This window comes from Mirounga leonina, unplaced genomic scaffold (genome assembly GCF_011800145.1).
Source record: "Mirounga leonina isolate KUSES-001 unplaced genomic scaffold, KU_Mleo_1.0 Mir_224, whole genome shotgun sequence".
NCBI lineage: Eukaryota > Metazoa > Chordata > Mammalia > Carnivora > Phocidae > Mirounga > Mirounga leonina.
This window is the reverse complement of record NW_023270615.1, coordinates 10880957-10905442: the sequence shown is the minus strand read 5'-3', so window position 1 is coordinate 10905442 and position 24486 is coordinate 10880957. Positions and strand designations below refer to the sequence as shown.

The window sequence follows — 24486 nt, the reverse complement described above, 5'->3', positions numbered from 1 at the left end:
ATCTGAAGCAGACTCCCCACTGAGGATGGAGCCCTACATGGGTCTCAATCCCAGGACCCCGAGATCATGACCTGAGCAGAAACCAAGAGCCAGGCGCTTAACTGACTGAGCCACCCAGCTCTCCCCCGAAATAATTTTAAATGAAGATAAGTGGAAAGGAAATAGATCTTTAAAAATTCCCACCAAAAAAAAAAAAAAAAAAATTCCCACAGTATTTTCCTAGTTTTTTTGTTCTGTAAAAATGCTCTCTTTTCTCAACAAAATGCAGCTTTTGTGTAATGTCAGAATTGCTTTCAAATACAGGAAGCAATTCAAATGCCAAACTATTAATAAATGTAATCTCTGTGTATGTGCCCCGTGTGTGTATGGGTTCTTGCCCACAGACCGGGTCTCCATATACAGCATGTCTGCAGACCTCTCACCAGAGCCTGTGGAAGGCGAGGGAGCTCTCATCTTACCCAACACTGGCACGCTGATGAGTTTTCAGTGAATTTAGCAAACTTTCACTTTTAGCCTCCTTTATTCCCCATCTGCCAAGTGAGGTCATTCCTACACTTGATATGCTGCTCTAAGGTTGAAAAGAAATACTGGTTCACATTTTCCTGATGTCATGGGTAAAAGGTCATCACATCCTTCATAAACATTCATTTTAGGGCCACAGGGGACCCCACGGTACCCGTCTGTACTGCAACAGTTTGCAAGACCTTGCTCAAAGACCTGTTCCTATGCAGCCTGAACGGGCCGCTCCTGATGCCAGCCCACAGAAGCTTGTCTGATGATGGGAACTGCCAGAGAGAAGATACTTTTGAAAAAGCCCAGTGTTAGAATTGCCTTCACCAAATGTGAGACAGGGTCTATTCTTAAGATTCTACAAATAAGGGGTGCCTGGGTGGCTCAGTTGTTAAGCGTCTGCCTTCAGCTCAGGTCATGATCCCAGGGTCCTGGGATCGAGCCCCGCATCGGGCTCCCTGCTCAGTGGGGAACCTGCTTCTCCCTCTGCTGCTCCCCCTGCTTGTGTTCCCTCTCTCACTGTGTCTCTGTCAAATAAATAAATAAAATCTTTAAAAAAAATTTAAAATAAAAGATTCTACAAATAAGTTATCATGTGATATTAAAACTTCTAAAACCAATGCCAACACCCTCTTGGACTTGAAAGCATCGTGGACGGTCAGCACACGAATGGAGATGTGCGCTATGTGGCTCAGAAGCTCTGGATTTGAACTCAGCTCTCCTACTAACTAGCTGTGTGACCTCAGGCAAAATCATTTCCCATCTCCAAACCTCTGTTTCCCCTTTTGGCAAAATGAGGCTGGTGGTAATATCGGTGTGATGTGTGAGGCGCACACAAGACGATAAACATGAAAGCACTTTACGGTTTGAATGCCGGTTACTTAATAGTACACATAAGGCTGGTCTGCTGCAGGGGTTCCCAGGCGTGAGGGTGCATCAGAATCCCCAGAGGGCTTGTTAAAACCCAGACTGCCGGCATCCACCTCTGGAAATTCTGATTCCGTAGGCCTGGTTGGTGCCTGAGAACTGGCCTTTCTAGCAAGTTCTCAGGTGATGCCCTAGCTGCTGGTCTAGGGACCCCTCTCTGAGAACCACCGCTCTGCTGCCTTCCCAGCCATATTCCATCTTACCGCATTATGAATTCCTTAAAGCATAATCTCAGCTTGTTGTGATGTCGATAGAGCTTTGGGTCAGCTGGAATTTCGGCCAAGAACACTTGGGCTACTTCCAGTGGTCCCTGATGGAAAAAGGAACAGAACAATATGACATTGGGAAGAAAATTAAATTACCTGGGAGAAAATCTTGGATTGACTTCTGAGTTTGGACGTTTAATTCTGTAGGTAGTGTGACCAAGACAAAAAAATCAAGGAAGGTTCTGAACTTCTCAGGAAACTTTGATCTCTTAGGAGTCTGGACATTTAGGAGAATACTCAGAAGTATAAACGTATTTTCTTTTTTTAAAAAAGATTTTATTCATTTATTGGAGAGGGGGAGAGAGAGAGCAGGAGTGGGAGGGGCAGAAGGTGAGGGAGAGAGACAGACTCCCCGCTGAGCAGGAAGCCTGACACAGGGCTCAATCCCAGGACCTGGAGATCATGACCTGAGCCGAAGGCACATGCTTAACGACTGAGCCACCCAGCTGCCCCCAAATGTATTTTCTTGCTCTACTAATATAGGCTCTACTAATAATAGGCTCTTCTTTGTATGTAAAGGTAATACTACTGCATCACAGGGTATGTGATCTGAGTTGCTTTTCTAAAATTGAGGATTGTCTTGATTCATCCTTTCATATCCACTTATTTAGTTGCCCTAGTCGTGGCACCATTTTGTGTAATTGCTGGCTTGTGTCAGAGATATGCACAGTACATGGTTATGGGCTCACAAAGTCTTCCATTTTCATTAAAGGATTGGGACTTAAAGCAAAACTTCCTAATATTTTCTGATCTTGGAAATATAATAGTCATTTCTCCTCTGTGCTATTTCTGTTCCCTTGATATTATCTGGACACAATTTTTGCAGGGAAGTCCAGGTGTGGTGAGTGAGGAAAAAGTCATGATACTCACTGGGTTTTTGAGTGGAGGTGTAGACAAGAGCAGATCTGGATCTGAAATTAAGGATGCCCACTGGACAGAAAGTATGAGGCTAGCACCTCCCTGTATCTGAGACTGGTTTAGTTACATGCGGGTTTGGGAGTAAGGATTCTAAGGGGTTTGAGAATATCCAGTTTGGTCTGAAGTGCCCCAAGAAGCCTGGTCCCTGATCACTCCTGGCTGGCAAGGCCCCCAGCATGCTGGATTCGTCTGGTGACTGACCCAGGGGCTGCATGTCCTAGACCCTTTCCCTTCTCTCCTACAGACACTCTTAGATTGGCCTCAAGCTCTGCAACAACCTTGTCTACATAGGGCATGACTAAGCCCTCTGCAATAGGAGCCAGATCTGGAGCATGCTGCCAGGTCTGGCCTCAAAGTGAAGACCTCTCTGTGAAAATGGTGCCCCTTACACATGGTCTACTCATGGCTGGGACTTCTTTTCTTTCTTTCTTTTCTTTTTTTTTTTAAGATTTTATTTATTTATTTGAAAGAGAGAGAGCACAAGTGGAGTAGGGGCAGAGGGAGAGGGAGAAGCAGACTCCCCGCTGAACAGGGAGCCCAATGCAGGGCTCGATCCCAGGACCCTGAGATCAGGACCTGAGCCCAAGGCAGGGGCCTAACCGACTGAGCCACCCAGGTGCCCCTGGGACTTCTTTTCTACCACGGTTGTTATGTGAAGAGCCCTCCTCAAAGTCTTCTAAACCTCACAAGTGTTGGGTCTAAGTTCAGGGATACCATTTATGTGTGGATCAGACTCCTCATCAACCTTAAGGAAGGAGGTGTAGACATATAATGAAACCCCAAGTAACAAGGACCAGAGGAGTTGCCGGCAGCCAGTCTTGCTCACCTGATTTACAGTAGCTCCGACGGAGCCCTGCAACACCATCTGAAGCATCTTGGCATCAGGGGGCTCCTGGTTAATGGCAACCGCTAACTGCAGGGTCTTCTTCTTCATATCCTCAATGGCAACTTCAATTGGTGTCAAAACAAACTGAACACAAGACAGAAGTGCAGGGAAGTCATTGTCTAGTCTTGGAAGCCATGGACAAACCTGGGGCTATGACGGACCGGATTTGAAGAAGCAGGTAAGGATACCTTCAGAGTATTTAAAATATTCTGGATAGATTAAGAGGAAGGAAAGGCCTAACATTTCTTGAACACTTACTGTGTTCGGGGAACTTTGTGGACATTTCTCATGGACTCCTTTAAACAACCTACGTATTCTCTCCATTCTACATCCAAAGAGGGATTTGTAAGGTTCAGGAAGTGCCACCAAATGACACAGGGTAGTAAGGAGGGAGCTCAGAATTTGATCACAATGATGTCGACATTCAAAATCCATGTTCTTTCTACCCTGTTAAGTTTCCTTACCAATTATTAAACAAGTTACTTGACTTATAATTGGAGAAGGTGTAAGAAGCACAGCACTCAAGATTTTTCTTTCCACCATAACACATGATTTTGGCATCATGTGTACCTTCTCCAGCTCAACCTAAAGATGAATTCCTGATTAACAGAATTCTCTTAAGGGTCAATCTCCTGGTTGCCAAGTTCTGCAGGTTTGGGGTAGGGTCCTTCTTAAATGTTGTAGGTGGAGTTATCCTCCCCCCACCCCCACTTCATATACTGAAGTCCTAATTCCCAGTACCTCAGAATGTGACCTTACTTGAGATAGGGTCTTTATAGAGGTAATCAAGTTAAAGAGAGGTCATTAGGATGGGCCCTATATGATGGATGTCCCTATAAGAAGAGGAAATTTGGACACAGAGACACATGTCGAGGGAGAGAATGTGAAGACACAGGGAGAAGATCATCATATACAAGCCAAGGAGGGAAGCCCAGAACACATCCATCCCCCACAACCCTCAGAAGGAACCAACCTTGCCAACGTCTTAATTTGGTCACTAGCCTCCGGAACTATGAGACAATACATTTCTGCCATGTCAGCCATGCAGCCCGTGGTCCTCTGTTACAACAGTCCTAGTGATCTAACACACTGAGGTTCTCGGGAAAGGGAGATATGGCCAAGAAATGCTGTGGGGATTCTTACTGGAACCATGAGTTTATTTCTGTCCTATGCCTACCTGTCCTAGTGTTCAAAAGCCTAAAACAATAAGAAATATTATAGATGCCTTCTAAACCAACCTCTCCTTAACTGAGTCACTCAGCCTGGATTTCTCTCATGTCCGTGAAGCTCACTCTCTGATGTGGTTGCTGACACCCTAGCCAATGGGCAGTGAGCTCAGTCACTTCTGCTCCTGCCCCATGAGGCATCCGTTCACAGCTCAGCTCTGCGCATTCACCGACTTGATGATGCCTGTTATGCTTGTTATTTGAATGACCTCATCTAATTGAGTAATGCACAAACTGATGAACTGTGGGTGTGGAAAGAAACAGAACTGTTTCTATGAACACGAAGCTGAATGCTGGGGCAAGATACCACAAAAGTGAGTTGCTATAAAGATTCCTGCCATATTAGATGTGTGCAAGACAACTGTAAAAGGCTAGGGGCAAGCAAGTCATAAAAATCCAGAAGGACTCTGTCCTCATATTGTTTAGCAAGTATCTTTAAGCTCCTCCTCTGCTATATAGAAATGAAAACTGAAAATTATGGACAGTGTATTAAGGGTGGGGCTTATACTAGAAAGACAATGCTGAATTGTGACCCGCCAACCCCAAATCACAGGGAAGGCTGGGGCCTTATATAAATTGAATGACAAATAAATGTCCACATATGTATTTTAAAGTAAAATGAAATGTTTGTACTATGTCTAGTTTTGAGACGCTTTCTTGATCAGTCCTCTTACAATGGATTCAAAGTCTCCTACTGTACAGAGAACCAGAGAAGAGAAAGGGGTCCTCGCTGTCAGTGTATAGATGAGAAAAGCTGAATGAAAGTAAGTGTGAGCAATGTCACAGGAGGAATTTGGGACTAGAAGTCAGTTGGTCTCCTTGCCTATCTTGCAGGGGGCCCTTCTTCCAGCTCACCACCAACTTGTGGGGCTACTTGCTTGCTATTCCTCGTCTCTAATAACTAATAAAACAACTCTGTCTGAATCACCTGTAAGCTTCCAAATATATAAAAATTCAATATAAAATATTTAAATTTTAAATATATATTTCAAGTAAGCATATCATGAAATAAACATGTTAAATATTGTAATTTTGTCATTCTATTTATGTTAAAGATACAACTTCAAAATGTAAAATATTTAAATATAAAGTAATGCTATGAAGTGCACGGCTGCCTAAATGGGATTCCCTGGCGCCATGACAGTCAGAGAATAACCACCACAATAATATTTCCAGTGTGTCCCTTTTTTTGGTTTTCTCTCCAGTCTGCCATGAAGGAGCTCGGAGGAGGTGTGAGTGTCATCCTGGGAGGGAGACTCAGGCATTCAGTGGTGACCTCAGTCCTGAGCCCGTTGGCTCCAGGGGCCATTACCTCTTCCTTCTGGATGACGCTGATCCTGGTCTTGACGTAGGGGAAGGCGTGCATGGTGGTCAGGATGGTGTTCCGCCGATACTGCTCATGCAGCTCTCCCCGGGGCCGCCCCTCCAGGGTGAAGGGGGTGGTGTACATGAACCTCCGCAGATTGAAATTCTTCTCAAAGTAGGTTACCCTGTCTTTCATCTCATACTCATCAAAGTAGGGCTCCACAAACGTGATCTGTATGTAGGCCTGAGGGGGAAAAGGTGGGGGAAGGAGGAGATGAGCTCGTCTGCAAGCCACCACCCAGGATGTACTGGGGAGGCATGTTGGGACACAGCGCCCTGCACCCACCCTGTGTGCACCCCAAGGCCACAGAAGCTGAGTGCATCAGGCCAGACGTCAGCCATCCCTGCTTTGCCCCCCCAGGGAGACGAAGGGCTGTGGGCGAGAAGGACAGGGCAGCGTGCCCATGTGAAGTCAGGTCTCCCAGCTGCCCCTCCAAGCTGACCTCACTGGTCCAACTGAAACTTGGTACGAAAGTTCACGAACTGCTATTCAGAACAGACAAGCTTTCCTTTTTGGAGTCCCCATGACCGCTGCCCACTTAGAATGGCCAGACTGAAGACAAGTGACAGTCCTGAGCACGGCCAGGGACGGAGAGGTGCTGGAACTTTCACACACCGATGGTGGGAGTGGAAAGTGGGACAGCCCCTTCTAACATAAGGCTAGCTGTTTCTTACACAGATAGATGACACTGGCCATATGACCCCGCCATCCCGCTCTGACGTGTGCATCCATGAGAAATGCAAACTTACGTTCACACAAAAACCTTGCACACGATGTCTACAGCAGTAGAATTCATAATAGACAAAAACTAGAAACCACACAAACATCCCTCCAGCGGGGAACGGATAAACAAATGGTGGTACAGCCAGTTGACAGATACGACTCTGCAGGACAAAGGAAGAGAAGGACTACCTCATGGAGGAATTTCAGATGCACTGTCCACAGTGACAGAGCCAGACTCAAAGGACTGTGAGCTTGCGCTTATTAGTCTAGGGTTCCATTTACGTGACCTTCTGGAAAAGGCAAAAAACTACAGGGACAGATGGCAGATCAATGATGGTCAGGGGCTCAGAGCAGAAGGAAGAGGCATGGGGAGATATTTGGGGGTGATGGAACTCTTCCTGGTGGTGGTGACACTTGTTTGTCAAAACTCAGAGAATTCAACATCAGAAAGGTGAATTTCACTGCAGGTACCTCCTTTAGAAATGCATGCACGCGCTCGAGCACACGCATGCGCACACACACACACACATACACACACACACTGAACAGGGCACTTATTAAGAAAGAAGGCCTCTTTAAGAAGACATGAACAGACATTTTTCCAAAGAAGACATCCAAATGGCCAACAGACACATGAAAAAGTGCTCAATATCGGTCAGCATCAGGGAAATCCAAATCAAAACCTCAATGAGATACCACCTCACACCAGTCAGAATGGCTAAAATTAACAAGTCAGGAAATGACAGATTATTGGCAAGGATGCAGAGAAAGGGGAACCCTCCTACACTGTTGGTGGGAATGCAAGCTGGTGCAGCCACTCTGGAAAACAGTATGGAGGTTCCTCAAAAAGTTGAAAATAGAGCTACCATACGATCCAGCAATTGCACTACTGGGTATTTACCCCAAAGATACAAAAGTAGGGATCCGAAGGGGTACGTGCACCCCGATGTTTATAGCAGCAATGTCCACAATAGCCAAACTGTGGAAAGAGCCAAGATGTCCATCGACAGATGAATGGATAAAGAAAAAGTGGTATATATATACAATGGAATATTATGCAGCCATCAAAAGGAATGAGATCTTGCCATTTGCAACGATGTGGATGGAACTGGAGGGTATTATGTTGAGTGAAATAAGTCAAACAGAGAAAGACATGTATCATATGATCTCACTGATATGAGGAATTCTTAATCGCCGGAAACAAACTGAGTGTTGTTGGAGTGGGGGGTGGGGTGGGAGGGATGGGGGGACTGGGTGATAGACACTGGGGAGGGTATGTGCTCTGGTAAGCACCGTGAATTGTGCAAGACTGTTGAATCTCAGATCTGTACCTCTGAAACAAATAATGCAATATATGTTACGGAAAAAAAAAAGAAGAAGAAGGTAGTGGGAGGGGAAGAATGAAGCAGGGGAAATCGGAGGGGTAGACAAACCATGAGAGACGATGGACTCTGAAAAACAAACAGGGTTCTAGAGGGGAGGGGGGTGGGGGGATGGGTTAGCCTGGTGATGGCATTAAAGAGGGCACGTTCTGCATGGAGCACTGGGTGTTATGCACAAACAATGAATCATGGAACACTTCATCTAAAACTAATGATGTAATGTATGGGGATTAACATAAGAATAAAAAAAGAAAAAAAAAGAAAGAAATACACTAATGTGCTGTAGGAAGAAACAATAAAAATAAATAAATAAATAAATAAATAAATAAATAAATAAATAAATAAAAGAAGGCCTCTTAAAAAAAAAAAAAAAAAAGAATGACAGTGACCAAAGGCTCTGTAATACCCACCCAGTGGAAAGGGTGGGGGACGACACTGACCTCAGCCTATAAATCACTATTTAGTGTGATGAAATCCTGCTGTCATTCTGGGTTTGGCTCATTGAAAACTCTCAGCACCGGCCTTGGGCATTTTAGAAGGGGGCACAAGCGCACCACGTGTCAGGGACGTCACTGGGGACAAGGGTGACTCTCCGCAGCATGTGCTGTGCACGCCTACCATCCAAGGACCTCTGACACCTCTGTCGAAGCCTTGCTCAGCTCCTACCACACTTACCACTGTAGGCCTGGGCTAGGGAAAATGTGTGAAGTGAGCAAGTCTTTCAAAATCTGGAGAAAAGCAAACTTGCATTTGGTCAATTCCTCCCTACTTGCATCATCTCCTTAACATCCTGGAGGACAGAACTGAGGGAAGAGTTTGGACTCTGCACTTTCCAGGCCTGCCAAATGGCAAACGCTCCTCTGGGCCCTAGCGTTTCATAAATACCTTGAACTTGCATTATTCCCAGCAGCTTACACAGTCTCACGTACACATCTATGAGGTGGGCTGAGCAGGCAGACAGCCCCCCCACCCCGCCCCCCGTGATACACTAAGGAATATATCTAGTCTTTGCATTTGCTAGCACGTAGCTTCCAAAACTCATGGAATGCCCTGAGGAATAGGAGCGTCTTTGTTATTTTAATGAGGTGACCCAAGCTTGGTGGGTCCCAGGATGGGGGCGGTCACCCAAAAGACCAAGCACGTATTAGAGGGTTGGGAGTCGGGCTGACTTTGGGCTCAACCAGGGCGGGGAGGCAGGGCTGGAGACTTGAGTTCGGTAATGTGGCCCACAAGTTAATCAATCATGCCTGGACATTAAACTGTGAACACCAAGACACTGTGGAGCTTCCTGACAGGTGAATATATAGACCTGCTGGGCAAGGGGGAGGCTGGGGGACGTGCCCTGATTCCACAAGGAGAGGGCATGGAAGTGCTAGGGTCCTTCCCAGACCTTGCCTTCTGTGTATCCTTTATCATAAAACTGTCATTGTCATAAGGTACTTCCCTGAGGTCTGTGAGTCACTCTAGTGAATTCCTTAACCTGAGGGCTGCCGCGGGAACCCCCAAATTAGTAACCATGTGGTCAGACGTGGGGGTGGCCTGAGGCTGGTGTCGGAAGAGAGGGCAGGGCTGTGGAGGCCTGAGCCCCTGCCGCTGGCTTGGGGTGGAGGGTGTCCACACTGGATGAGGCACACCCAGCCGGGGATGGGACAGAATACGCCCTCCTGTGACAAGGGAGGTCGCTGAGGTCCAAGCCCTGCCCATCATTCCCCCAATGTCACAGGGGCCCTGCACCTGGCTGGAAGAAATTCCTGCAGCCTAAAGCAGGGTGCCACTAAGCACTGGCAGTGAGAAGTTTGCATCTTTTCAACATGTTTGAAGTTGAGTGTAAAACTTTGCATAGAAAGGCAATAGAGAGGGCGCCTGGGTGGCTCAGTTGGTTAAGCGACTGCCTTCGGCTCAGGTCATGATCCTGGTGTCCCAGGATTGAGTCCTGCATCGGGCTCCCTGCTCAGCGGGGAGTCTGCTTCTCCCTCTGACCCTCCCCCCTCTCATGTGCTCTCTCTCATTCTCTCTCAAATAAATAATTAAAATCTTTAAAAAAAAAAAAAAAGAAAGGCAATAGAGAACAGTGATCAGGAGGATGGGTTTGAGGAGGACAGACCCTGAGCTTGGGTCCTGGCTTGGACACCTGCATGATCCTGGAAAGCTGCTTGACAATTTTGTACCTCAGTTTTCTCATCTGTGAAATAGGAATAACCACACCTACTTCAAAGGGCTCTTGGTGGATAAAAGGAGATGATGTACCCAAAGGGCCCGATGCAGTGCCAGGCACACAGCTGGTGTTTAATAAATGGTAGCTCTTATGGTTCCTGCCTTGGAATATGATTTAAGATCTAACCATATGATAGTTGAACCCTCGACAAAAAAGTTGGCTACACCAAAGTGACTTTGAGAGCCCAGACAGAGGAGAACATTTTGTCTTTTGGGGGGTAGAATGAAGGGAATCGGAGACTGAGGGTGACTTTTTGCAAACTTCCCCATACCTTGTTAGGATCCAACTTGGTTTTGTCCACAGGAGCAGAGTCTTTTATCACTTCTACAAATTCTTCACCGAAACATTGGCCATAAAATCCCTAGGCAAGAAGAACCAACAGATTACAAAGACTATTTTAATATAATGCAACTCTTTGTGTCTTAAAAGTTGAGTAAGTTTGGAACAAGCTTAAGGAAGAATTTGTTCATTAATTATTGGAAGTCCTTCTCAGCTAATGAGGCAAGTTAGCATTTCTGGAGACAAAAATAAAAATATAAGGAAGTGCAGCATTGCAAACTGATGGATGCTTCCCTAAAATAAGTGTGTTTGACCTCTAACTCAACCAATGTCTTCATCTTTCCAGAAGCAGCTCCAGGGGAATGGCACAATTTACTCCTTGTCTTTTGTACCCTAGGAGCTTGGAGGTCACTAGGCTTCCCAGAATGTGATGAACCACATTTCACAAGAAGACAAAACACACACTTCTAGTCCCACGTTGGAGAAACATAATAGGGAACCAAGTGGCCTGGGGTCAATTGCTGGTTTTCCTTCTCATGAGCTGAATGACTTTGGACAAATTACTCAACCACTCTGTGCCATGGCTTCTTTGAGTCCAGTAGGAATTAAAGTCTCTTCTTTCCCAGAGATGGATAGCATAAGGAGCCATTTGGCAACTAAAGTGTTTTAAGTTTTACAGCTATGAAGAAGCATAAATTCGAAGCAATGACAAGCAGGCATAAGGAATGAATCTTGAATTAAGTGTCAGCACTTTGGGGTCCCCAGGTACTCTGCCTGCGAGGGTTTTGTCTGGAGGACATCCCTTGACTTTCATCCTGAGTTCTTAGTGCTTGGCCCTTTCCATGTCTGCTTTTCTCACTTTTCTCCAGGCTGTTTTCCTGTTTCTCCATCCTTTCCTCTAGGAACATGCCGCTTCTTTTCTGTGACACTATGGATGAAGTGTAGACAGCAGGTTGGAGTTGGGGCTTCCAGCCTAAGAGACGGGACACTGACTCTGATAATCCGCAGAGGAGGGCTCCTTGGACCAGCTCAGCAGGAAGAGCTTACCATGCCCCAGCTCAAGGCATGGCTACTGTGAACATCTCTGTGTCAGAAGTGGGATGTGTTGTCTAGTGATACCACTAGATGTTGTGATGGCCACAACACTTTCTAGGGATAACTCAGTAATTTGGCAGGATTCAAAGTCAAGGTGATAATCTTAAGGCTGCAAAACTATTACTAAAATTTCAAGAGTGATAGGAAAGCACATGACAACAACTGACTTTTGGGTAGCCTTGAAAATAAATACTCACCCTATAAATTTACAAACTTTGACAAGCAAATACAGAATCTTAGGAGAAAACTCTCCAAATCATGCTTTACCTTATGATCTCACCTAATACCTTCATATTAAAAATGCAACGTGGACAAATTTTTATACAGATCAATGACGAATCCGTAACTCTTTTTTTGGCAATGACCCACTCTAACTTGCTTTTGTGAAGTATGTGGAGTCGAGCACTTTTCTTACCTCTAGTCTGTGAGAGATCTCAGGAAGCTTGGTAATAGCAGGCTCTTTGTAAACAAATTCCTGCTCATCTAAATCCCCAAATTTGGATCCATAGAACCCAACTCGGAAGTAGGTCCCAAACATTCTCTTGTGACCCTAGTGAGCAAAATAAGAAAACCTCTCTTTAGTTAGGTCATTCGTGAGGATCTATAGGCTTGTAAAGGGCAGGATTCTTTTGTTATTGTGTTATACAGCATTTTATTCCTATAGCTAACATAAACCGAAATCAAGCCTTTAAAAAAATGTAACGTTTATGGAAGAAACTTTGGAAATAATTTAAAAAAAGAAATGCCACGAAAGATTTCTAGGATTTCTTTGAAGTGAACTTTAAAAATCCTCACATTTCCTGTTTGTAAAGTCATTCAAGGTGCTTTCTTCCAGTCAGAACTGTCCGACCTCTGGTCCTCTGCCTTATTCCCAGCCCCTCTCCATTGGGTAGGCAAGAGCTACAGCAATGAAGTGCTCAAGGCAAATCGCTCGCTAGAGGGGAAGCAGGGCTAAGGATCTCTGGGACAGGGCCACATGCTGCCAGGTAAAAGGACTTGCTGGCCAGACTCCCCAGATACCTTGCTGATGATGCTGTCAAAAGCCTTCTGTAGCTTGTCGTGGGTGGAGGTCAGCTTCCGGAAGTCTCTGTGTGCTTCCAGGATGGGAATGACCAGCTTGTAGACTTCATTAACCGTCTCGTACAATCCTCCCTTAGAAAAAGAAGAAAATCAAGAATTTAATCCAGTGGAAAGTTAAGAAGAGCATCCAGAGTTCATTATGTGCTGGAGAATGGATGAGTTATGGGCACCACAATATTTTACAGAGCAGGAGTGACGTCTCAGCTTCTCTGGGATGGCCGGAGCATGCAAACGGAACTAGACACATGCTAAACGGTCCTATATGATGACGTTAAGTGGGCAAAAGGGTTTCCAAGGAATAAAAACAGCAGATTGGCAGCAGGGACTAGTAACTATTCAGGAAGGCAGCTTCAGCATCATTAAATGTCATCTGGGGTCACGCTTAGCCAGATGTTCAATGCTTGCCTAAAAGGAATTGGTAGGATTCTAACTAGTTCACTCTCTTGAATTTTAGGAAAAATGGAAGTATACTGTACTTTCTCTGAATCCCGAAATGGAAAGCAGAAAAAAGAAAAGATAGTTAAAACAAAAAATACATAGAGGTCGTAGGGTAGGAAACTTGGAAATGAAAGGTAAAAAAGAAAGAAAACCATAAGGATGAACATAAAATTGGATCAGCTAAATATAGTGAAGTATTAGATATTTACTTGGCTTAAAACTGGCGGGAGGAGTGCGATTATTAACATGAAAATGGGCAACAGACTTTCTCTACTGCCCTGAATCTCACTGACTTAATCTACCTATTTTTGTTTATCTTATCTGAAGTGTATAGACCCAGATAAAGCAAATGAGGGGAGTCTCAGTGGTTTGCCCTCCCATAGTTCTCTCAGCTGGGCCTGGTTTGTGCCAATCCTGAGGACTACCCAGTCGTCAGAAAGGTAGCTGGTCCATCTCCTCCCTCCCTCCCTTCCCAGTGGCTCCACCCCAATACTTTTCTCCATGAGAGGGAAAATGAAGGAGTGAGAACATGCCTCATCATTTGTGGTATAACCCTGGGCAAGCCATTTCACCTTTCTGTGGCCTAATTTACCCCCCAGTAAATGGAAATAATACGGTATAACTGCTGCCCAGCCAAAAAGCCTGCCATGAAGACCAGAATACTGCAGTGATGAAAGGCTTTCTCAGCTCCCTCCAGACCTGACGCAATTTGCATACATCAAAGTCATCTGGGGCCACCCTCTGCCCCCTCACCCCACACAGCCCAGCAGGAGGTGTGCCTGGCTCGGGGTAAGACTGGCATTCACAGTGCTGGGGGTTCGGCCCACTGCGGAGGCCCCGGGACCGCTGTGAGCACTGACCGTGCTGAAGAGTTCAGCTGCGTGCTCCAGGAGGCCCACCAGGCCACTCTCGGTGAAGTAGCGGCCCGAGCACACACCGTCCTCATCGGGTGACAAGGTGTCATCAGAGACTGCAGACTCCTCCAGCACGTTGGAAGAAATGTTCTGAAAGAGATCCCAGGATAAGCCCAGAGAACAGGGGAACCGGACTAACAAAAGGTACCAGAGGAACCCAAGATGGGGCACTGAGCCAGCCCACGTTTGAAGATCCTCAGAGGGCCTGTGATCATAGAATATCTCTAATTCCACCCACAAGACGCCCTGGTTGCCATTTATTTTGAAAGGATACACTGAGCAACTGGTCTTCAAAACTTACGATTTTCTTTTCTTTTTGACCTTGAGGACATACATAAAGGGACACTTACCTCAATGTAAGAACAACTGAATTACTGTCATGAAATAACCCTATGGGACATCCAGCAGGGGTCATGGTTTTTAAAAGGCAAAGACCAGGGCGCCTGGGTGGCTCAGTTGGTTAAGCGACTGCCTTCGGCGCAGGTCATGATCCCGGAGTCCCAGGATCGAGTCCCGCATCGGGCTCCCTGCTCGGCGGGGAGTCTGCTTCTCCCTCTGACCCTCCCCCCTCTCATGTGCTCTCTCTATCTCATTCTCTCTCTCAAATAAACAAAATATTTAAAAAAAAAATAAAAAAATAAAAATAGGGCGCCTGGGTGGCTCAGTTGGTTAAGCGACTGCCTTCGGCTCAGGTCATGATCCTGGAGTCCCGGGATCGAGTCCCGCATCAGGCTCCCTGCTCGGCGGGGAGTCTGCTTCTCCCTCTCCCGCTCCCCCCTCTTGTGCTCTCTCTCTATCTCATTCTCTCTCAAATAAATAAATAAAATCTTAAAAAAAAAAAAAAAGGCAAAGACCAATTAACAGCTAAGCAGAGTCCTTGTTTCAGCAGCCCAGTGAACCTTGGAGGTATGCTGCTACTGACTTGATCTTCAGTTGAACAGCCATATTATATGATAATAGCCAATGAAAATGTCTTTTTGGCGGCCATGTCGATGGCAATGCAACCACTACCGTTGCTGTCTCCCATTTTGTTCTTTTTTTCAAGCTTTTCCTTTACACAAACCATAGAGTTTAAAGTCTCCAGCAGAGGGGCACCTGGGTGGCTCAGTTGGTTAAGCGTCTGCCTTCGGCTCAGGTCATGCTCTCAGGGTCCTGGGATCGAGCCCCGCAGCGGGCTCCCTGCTCCGCGGGAAGCCTGCTTCTCCCTCTCCCACTCCCCCTGCTTGTGTTCCCTCTCTGTCAAATAAATAAATGAAATCTTAAAAAAATAATAATAAGTCTCCAGCAGAGAGTGCAGTAACCAGGGCCCAGGCTAGGGTGAACCAAGTGAGAAACCGAGGGCACAGCCTTTAGAGAGGCATTCAATCTCAGGGTCCATCCAATCTCAGTAAGTGATGACTCTGAATTTGCTTGACCCTAGGAGTGAGCTGCTTCCTTACATTCTGCCCCTTAGGTGCCTCTGGCCTCACCCCAGCTCTGGCCCTTGCAGTGACTCTCATACTTTTAACATGTTAAGAATCTTTTTTTTTTCAGCCTGTCTCAGAGTTGTGGAAGAAATGCATAAGGAGCATAAAAGCAATGGGACATCTTCCCAGCTTAGAGACTGCAAACAGGTAGCACGCATGCCACTCTTTCCCATTCCTACACTCGTAACAGGCACAACTAATCAATTATAGCACCGTTTCCCTTGAAGTTTGGATACACAGTCGATCCTTGAACAACACGGGTTGGAATTGCACAGGTCCACTTGTACGCATTTTCAAAAATATACTGGACTCTGAAACTAAGAATACACTATATGCTAATTAACTGAATTTAAATAAAATCAAATTAAAAGATATATTGGAAAAATTTTTTGAGATTTGCAACAATTTGAAAAACTCAGAAGTCGTGTAGTTTAGAAATACCAAAAATATTAAGGAAAAGTTAGGTATTATTGTAAGAATACAATATCTTATACACCTAGCATACGAAACACAGGTGAATCAACTGTTTATGTTACCACTGAGGTGTCTGCTCAACAGTAGGCTATTAGTAAAGTTTTGGGGGAAGTTAAAGTTATCTGTGGGTTCTGACTGGGTGGGGGGTTGTATCTCCATGTTGTTTAAGGGTCAACTGTATTCTCAAAATTCTTCTTAGTGTAGCACTCCAGTCAACCACTACCAACTGACTAGAGTTGGCTTGGGAAGTAAAAACATCTGCTTCCTGGCTTGGCTAGCAAGATCAAGCACTTCAACCTTGGCAATCAAGGAAAAGAGCTGTCACAGTCCTCTCATCTTCACATCCAAGACTGTAATGTATTTTGAGGAATATATGAGACGCTCAGACTCTCTTATGGCCAGTCTTTTTTCCAAACCTGGCCTTTCTATTGTGATGTTTCCAAACTGGAAATAAGAGAAAGTCCAAGGGATTCAGCTGAAAGAATCTAATAACTCAAGAAATGAGTACTATGAGAATTGTATGTAATTTTCTACAGGTAGAGGAACAGCTCTGACGTAATGAAGCTTTATTAGCTGTAACCAGAGAAAAAGGATTCTGGCTGACTTTCCTGGCTTCAGAGTCAGGGAGGTAAAAGTCACAGCAATATCTGAGAATGTATCCGTATCTACATTTGTGCAAGAAATGCTGCAGTCTGGGACACAGAATTTCAACGATCTCAGTGCCTTGGAATTCAGTGGCCTCAAAGTTATTTTCCTTGCACAGATTTATTTATCTCCAGTTTATAATTCTTTTCCAAAAATTCAATTTTACTGGCGCAGAACAAGGTTGAAAGCTAAAGCACACAGCATTTGAGAAATCAACTCTGAACATCTGTTGTTAATGCTGTCCAGAAGTCCCTCATCCTTTCGTAGAGTAAGACCTCCTGGGAAACCATCCAAGTCCAGGTGTGGACCTCCACTCTGGCCCAGCCAATCAGAGCATGCCATTTCTCTGGCCACTCTGATTGGCTCAGGGCCGAGCACATGACCCTGTCACACCCAGTAAGATGCAGTGAGACTTTCTCTGCAACTGCTAGAAATGAGCCATCGCTCTGGTCTCCTGGTCTTGAGCCTGGGAAGGCATAAACCTAAATACTTCTCGGTGAGCATGGGAAGCCCGTGCAGGATGAAGTCGATGTAAGGGAAAGCAGAGACAGGAAGTGGTGACAACACCGAGGTCCGATGGCACGGTTTGGGCCTCTCCTTCCAGTTCGACAGGTGCTGCTCCTGGCTCATTTCCCTCACGGAAGCTGATAAATTCCATTTCTACCCTAGGTCAGTCTAGGCTTGGTATTCTGTCACTTGCAAGTATACATTTCCAAAAAAGATCTGGTATGTCTCCTTTGAGGGAAAAGAACTGGCTCAAAAGCAACAACATAATTTGGCTTCTCTTCCGTAGCCAAGAATACCTACCTCACCATGTTTTGTGTATCATGAAGACCTGATACTCCACAATTCCTTCTGCCTCCCCCTTCACCTTCCTGGTCCTTCTGAGCTTCCCACGACCCCCAGGTTAGGTCAGATTATAAACACGGCATCTTGTACCTCTTTCTTTTTTTTTTTTTTTAATTTTTAATTTTTAATTTTTTTAAAGATTTTATTTATTTATTTGACAGAGAGAGAGACACAGTGAGAGAGGGAACACAAGCAGGGGGAGTGGGAGAGGGAGAGGCAGGCCTCCCGCGGAGCAGGGAGCCCGATGTGGGGCTCGATCCCAGGACCTGGAATCATGACCTGAGCCGAAGGCAGACGCTTAATGACTGAGCCACCCAGGCGCCCCACTTGTACCTCTTTCTTACAGCATTTATCATAATTGTAATTGAATAAGGAATAGAATAGTTAGATGATGTCGCTCTCCCTGGCTAGAAGGTAAAGTTCACGAGGACACAGTAAATGCTCAATGAATATCATCTAGAAGAATAAATGAATGGATATAGATACATGAAAAATAGAGCTCAATGCTCCCCTATGGGGACAATGTGGAGTCTTCCTGTTGGTTCTAGAATAACTATTCTATCTCGCCTTGGTATGGCTTATTATAAGCAAATCAAATGAATTCTAGGCAAAATTAGAATTCTCAAGCTTACCAAACATGAGAGTTAATAATGAAATGCCATTAATACTTAAGTGATAAATATCAAATAGAATATAGCAACTGTGAAAAAGGCATAAAAGAATGACAAGAAATAGTTCAGTTAATGAAGCATGGAAAGAGGATAATATGATTCAACATGAAGTAAAAAACCCAAAGATTTTCTGGGAATTGAAAGAGTAGCACTTAAAATATGTTATCCTTGATAATATCAAACGGCCAAAATAAATGTGATGAAAGCAGCAGATACATCTAAAATGACTTTTGTAACTTCCTTCACTTTTATGCAAATGAAAATCAGATGTGATATTTTTATGCTTTTTGGATAAGAATTTCATTTTTGGCCTTTATAACACACATTTCTGAATTGAGAAGAGAAGTGATTTGCTGAGGATGAAATGTTAGAATAAATACTATTGCTACTGAAAGCCATAAAAAAGGAGGGCTTAATAATAAGCAGACAGGTACACAGGTGAACAGAGTTCTAGGGAATCAGAAGCTCCCAACCACCGCCCCCCAGCAATGGTTCCAGTGACTTCTTCCCAAAGCCTGGGGAAGCTACTCTGAATTGTCCTCTCCCTCTGGTTCACATAGCCATCACAAAATTGTGCTGAAGAACAAGACTGAAAAAAAAAAAAAAGCCTTTTATTTATAAAATCAGTCATATAGATTGAAACAAGGATAATACAAGCACTTACAAATGACTGTGAATCTGGCTTGAAAAGGGCTCTATTACTGGACTGTTTGTGGATTCAAGAAGAGTCATTGCTGCAGATTATGTCTCTCTTACAAAAGGACTCATAAAACTTTTATTTTCTCTAAAGACTGTATTAAACTATTCAGCAAAAGCTATCCAAGTGGCCACTGAGCATCCTAGCCTGAGCCAATTTTCAGACCTGCTAGTCCCTTTGCTAACTGTGGGCAATATTTAGCTTATCCTAAGAAAGTACTGCTTCAGCTCCCTTTTGCCTTTCCCAGGTCCATGCGGTTCTTCCTTGCTTTGGGACTGAGGTGTGGGACGCTACAGAGTTGGGGCATGTGATCAAAGGAATGGATCATGTGGGAAATCATTTCTCTAGCGTCTGGAAAATACTTTCTCAGTTTTCAGTGTCCTGTGCCAACTCCAAGTCTTTGAGAAAGAGTTTCAATGACCTTAGAAAAACTGCTCTCTCAGTTTTGTTATCTGTAAAGTAGGAGTCAGAGTACGTTGCCTATCTGCCTGCTTCACTGGTGGATGGGGAGGGTCAAATGAAATCATGGATCTGAGTGTTTGGGAATGCCCAGAGTGGCTATCAACTCTACATTTATTGTAAATAATTTTAAGATTTTTTTTTTTTTTTTTAATTCATGAGAGACAGAGCGAGAGAGAAAGGCAGAGGGAGAAACAGGCTCCCAAGGAGCAGGGAGCCCGATGCGGGACTCGATCCCAGGACCCTGAGATCATGACCTGAGCCGAAGGCAGACGCTTAACCATCTGAGCCACCCAGGCGCCCTATTGTAAATAATTTTAAAAAACAAGATAGTAAAGCAATTAGAAGAGGCAAATATAATACACTAAAGGAGATTTCTTTCAACCTTGGCACTATTTACATTTGAGGCCAGATAACTCTTTGCGGTGGGAGCTGATCCCTGGTTGTAACAACCAGAAATGTCTCCAGAGATCGTCAAATGCCTTCTGGGCTGGGAGGCAAGCCCGCCCCCCGTTGAGAACCACCGCTCCCCAGGAAAAGCTGCATTAGCTCCCCACCTGAAAGCTGACACTGCCCACGGGCAGGTAGCTGTGGTCCTCCAGCATGCTCAGGTACTCGGCCACTAAGGCTGCCGCGTGCACCAGGCACATGGCGGCCTCCGTGTAGCATTTCTTCTTGGTGTGTTTCTCGGCCATGTTCTGGAGCCAGGTCAGCCGCAGATCAGGAGAGGTCTGGTAACTCTTGGCAATTCTGAAGGCAGAATGAGAAAGTTTCAAGGACAGCTGGTTAATGACACTGTTCTACTGTGCATGGCCACTTCCCCCCACACGCAAGAATACCGCCACCCGCCCTTAGAGGTTTTCCCCACCTGTTCACAAAATGAGAGGAAAAAGCAAATATTTATCAGTCCGGTTGTTTTTATATCACAGGTAGCATGTGTTGGACCTCAAGAAATAGCATTTACTTAAAGTTTTTTTTGTTTTTTTTTTAAGATTTTATTTATTTATTTGAGAGAGAGAGAGTGAGAGAGAGCACAAAATGGGGGAAGGTCAGAGGGAGAAGCAGACTCCCCGCCGAGCAGGGAGCCCGATGCGGGACTTGATCCAGGGACTCCAGGATCATGACCTGAGCCGAAGGCAGTCGCCTAACCAACTGAGCCACCCAGTCGCCCTACTTAAAGTTTTATGGGGAAGAAAAAAGGCCCAATCAAATGAGGTCTCTTGTAATGGATCTCTAGCAATTTTCTCCCTTTTCTTTCCTTTCTCTCAGAATAATAACAAGACAAAAGTACGACCCGTCTATGACATCACATCAGAACCAATTTATTTCTCTAAGTAGTTTCTCCTGAACAAGGACCATAAGACAAAGTTTCAAACTATTAAGTAAAATATGATTTCTAAATAAAACGGTACATGTAAATCTGAATATAACTGGAAAAAATATAGGAAATAATTCATATGATAATAGATAGTTCTTTTCTCTCATTCTCTGGTAAGTAGAAGATACTGTTGTGAAAGATACCTCAGTTTAAATTAGGGGGATATTTCTATTCTAAAAAGGTGTACATGAATCAACTCACTCTCAATGATTAATTTCTACCAATTTCTATATATGCTCTTGGATGTCATCCACAACAGTGTACCCACATGGCCTATAATAATGACACTAACTAGACCTCCACAGTGACAAACCCTAGACCCTCAACTGACACCCTTTGATTTTATCAGAAAAGCTTACCTGTACATGAGATCCATAAGCATCTCGGGATCTTCCTGAAATTCCCTCATTTTCACCGTGTCATATAAGATGCTGTTCAGATTGCAGAGAAGTTCCTCCACCTGCAAAAAAGTGTACACCTCTAAACAATCCTGGCTTTGTCATCCACGGGAACCAGCTAGGGCTGCATTGGAAGGGCACAGGACAGCCATGGGTGGGCTACTCTCTGGGAGCAGAACTCGCAGGTGGAGGGGAGCCTGGATGGACCCTCCGTGGCCCTCATCTTTGCAGGTCCATGTGCTTCGGAGGCTCAGATGTGAGTTGGCCCTTGGGCTCCATCAATTAGCCCCGAATCCTTATACTATCTTCCCTCTTTTTGTTTAACTTGAGCTTAGTTTCACTTATTTGCAACCTGGAAGAGGCCTCAACAGTACTCTGGAACAACCGGGCTTTTTATACCAAATAAGAGGCAGCTTAGGACTTCAGCTTATGTTATATGTATTATATATATATAGTGTGCTATGTATTATACACGTGTGTGAGTGTGCTATATATTATATATAATAGTGTGCTAGATATTAAATACGTGTATACATATTTATATATTTATTTATAAAATATATTTTATATTAATATTTATTAATATTTATCTATTTTGTGTGTTATTTATTTTTAATATAAATGTTTTATATTACTTATATTAATATTAACATTAATATTTATGTATTTTATGTATGTCATTAATATTTATATATTTTATGTATAACATAGAACTGTTATATAATTATATGTTATATGTGTTACATGGATACACAGTATACACACACACGTATATATACACAAGTTTATACCTGGCTGATCCCGAACCTGTGCATGAGGTAAGGCATGCTCCTCAGCTTACCTGGGTGGGGAAAGGAGTGGCCTGCATGGCTGTGTCCTCTTCTGCATAGGCCAAGATCGTCCTCAAGGATCTTCTCAGGTACTCCTCGTTAAAGTCTGGTGCTTTGCCCACCAAAGATGCCAGAGACATGATTACTTGCATCTTCACTCTTGCAAAGTTCTGCGTCAGAAAGAGGAAAAGATGGACCAAGTAAGAGACACTCAGCGAGCAGCTAATGGAAGGCAGTGGAGCCAGACACCAGGAGCTCCCCGATGTTTTCTTTTACCCCGTCTCAACCGTTTCCTTTCCTCTCAATGAAATGTGAGCTCTACTTTGCACAAGATTCATATCATTGTTTAAATGGTTTAAATGGATATTGCTCTGACATAAATCTGTCAGCTCCCTTTAAATTTTCATTGAGGACTGGATGCCCTCCATGCTGTAAGGCTGGGAGGGTCCTACAAAGTTGGGTCTCAAAGACGGATCCTTTTGTACCAAGATTCCTCTTCTTGGGACTTGACTTTAGCTGGACAAAGGAACAGTATCCCCATGGCCACGCCTTCTGAGATTCTGGACCCCAGACAGGCAGTGACTTTCTGTTTCTCCTTCCCTTCTCGCCCTATGGAAAAATATTGTTATCCTGGGGGCCCCCGAGAAAATGTCCTAAATATTTTCAATAGTTATGCCTAACATATGGTGAGGACCCTATCTTTTTCCCATGGGCCAATTTATCTTTTAAGATCTCTTGGGCATGCTCGTTAACATAACCACAAATGTAAATAATCTAGATAAACGAAAATCTAGATAAATCTAAATAAGCCAAAATCTAGATAAACTAAAGCAAAGGTTACCTCTTCTGCAATAAAGCATAAATCCAAAGGCTGCAAAGCTTTGATTAAAATTCAGATGATACTGATCATTCAAATTCTCCTCCGCAGGTCAGTCTGGTACCATTCAATCAGAATTTGGAAACAAGATAAACGCTTCTGAATTCTTAACCCGCCTGCTGTATTTTTCCCCACAGAGGACAACTTTTTTTTTTTATTCTTATGTTAATCCCCATACATTACATCATTAGTTTTAGATGAAGTGTTCCATGGTTCATTGTTTGTGCATAACACCCAGTGCTCCATGCAGAACGTGCCCTCTTTAATGCCATCACCAGGCTAACCCATCCCCCCACCCCCCTCCCCTCTAGAACCCTGTTTGTTTTTCAGAGTCCATCGTGTCTCATGGTTCGTCCACCCTTCCGATTCCCCCGCTTCATTCTTCCCCTCCCGCTACCTTCTTCTTCTTCTTCTTCTTCTTTTTTCTTAACATATATTGCATTATTTGTTTCAGAGGTACAGATCTGAGAGTCAACAGTCTTGCACAATTCACAGCGCTTACCAGAGCACACACCCTCCCCAGTGTCCATCACCCAGTCCCCCCATCCCTCCCACCCCGCCCCCCACTCCAGCAACCCTCAGTTTGTTTCCTGCGATTAAGAATTACAGAGGACAACTTTTAATCAACCTATATTCATTCACTGGTCCTTGGAACACACAGATGGAAACCATGGCATTCATCAGTCTCCATCTTCACTCCTGGCTGCAAACTCAAGAGCTGCCATCTATCTACAGCATCAATTGTCTCCTTCACACGGGACGGGAGGGAGGGGCGGTCCCGCAAACTTTTCCTCAACCAGTGCTTTGCACGGACTTTCTCTACTGATTCCGGGTCACCCCGCCGGCGCGAGCTCTTACACTGCTGGCTCCACAGCTGAACCTCATGAGGAGGTAGAGGGTGGCGCAGGCTTGGCTCCGGGTGCCGATCACACTGCTGCTGCAATGGTGTAAGACTCGCTGACACAGGTCCGCACACTGTTCCACCTCCTCCTCAAACAGCAAATCCCCGAACTAGGAGAGACACAGAGCCCGTGAGGCATCCCTGGGCACTTCCATATTCTTTTTCTGGACTGGACGCCTGTTGAAATGGGCAGGGTCTGCTGGGACAAGCAGACAGCCCAGAAGAGCTCATGCACTGCTCCATAAAGATAATGAGCTCCTTGAGTCAGAAGATGAATGGAAGCAACGGAGTCGACCTAAGAGCTAATTGTGAACTGCACAACTAAGATCAGGGCTGCGTAATTCACCGCATCGTTAGCCAGGCTGCGTGAATTCACCGGCAAAGCCACCTCTCTGCAGGAATGAGCCTGCGTTTACTGAGCCCCCTGGAAATTACTGGTGACTAAGAAAGAGAAAATAGGGGTGCCTGGGTAGCTCAGTCGTTAAGCGTCTGCCTTCGGCTCAGGTCATGGTCCCAGGGTCCTGGGATCGAGCCCCACATAAGGCTCCCTGCTCAGTTGGGAAGCCTGCTTCTCCCTCTCCCACTCCCCCTGCTTGTGTTCCCTCTCTCGCTCTCT

General features: G+C 44.8%; 1 protein-coding gene across 2 annotated transcripts in view; it reads right to left on the bottom strand.

Annotated features, from left to right (window-relative positions):
- The window catches only part of DOCK8 (dedicator of cytokinesis 8), a 227664-nt gene that overhangs the window by 11579 nt on the left and 191599 nt on the right, over positions 1-24486 (bottom strand). For both annotated transcript variants that reach the window (XM_035029106.1, XM_035029107.1), the window contains 11 exons: positions 23828-23980; positions 22104-22262; positions 21224-21324; positions 20044-20236; positions 14172-14315; positions 12814-12945; positions 12209-12343; positions 10691-10780; positions 6046-6282; positions 3448-3591; positions 1641-1747 (listed from right to left, as the gene is read on the bottom strand). In XM_035029106.1, the coding sequence (XP_034884997.1) occupies positions 1641-1747; positions 3448-3591; positions 6046-6282; positions 10691-10780; positions 12209-12343; positions 12814-12945; positions 14172-14315; positions 20044-20236; positions 21224-21324; positions 22104-22262; positions 23828-23980 (1595 nt within the window). The remainder of the gene's footprint in view (positions 1-1640; positions 1748-3447; positions 3592-6045; positions 6283-10690; positions 10781-12208; positions 12344-12813; positions 12946-14171; positions 14316-20043; positions 20237-21223; positions 21325-22103; positions 22263-23827; positions 23981-24486) is intronic.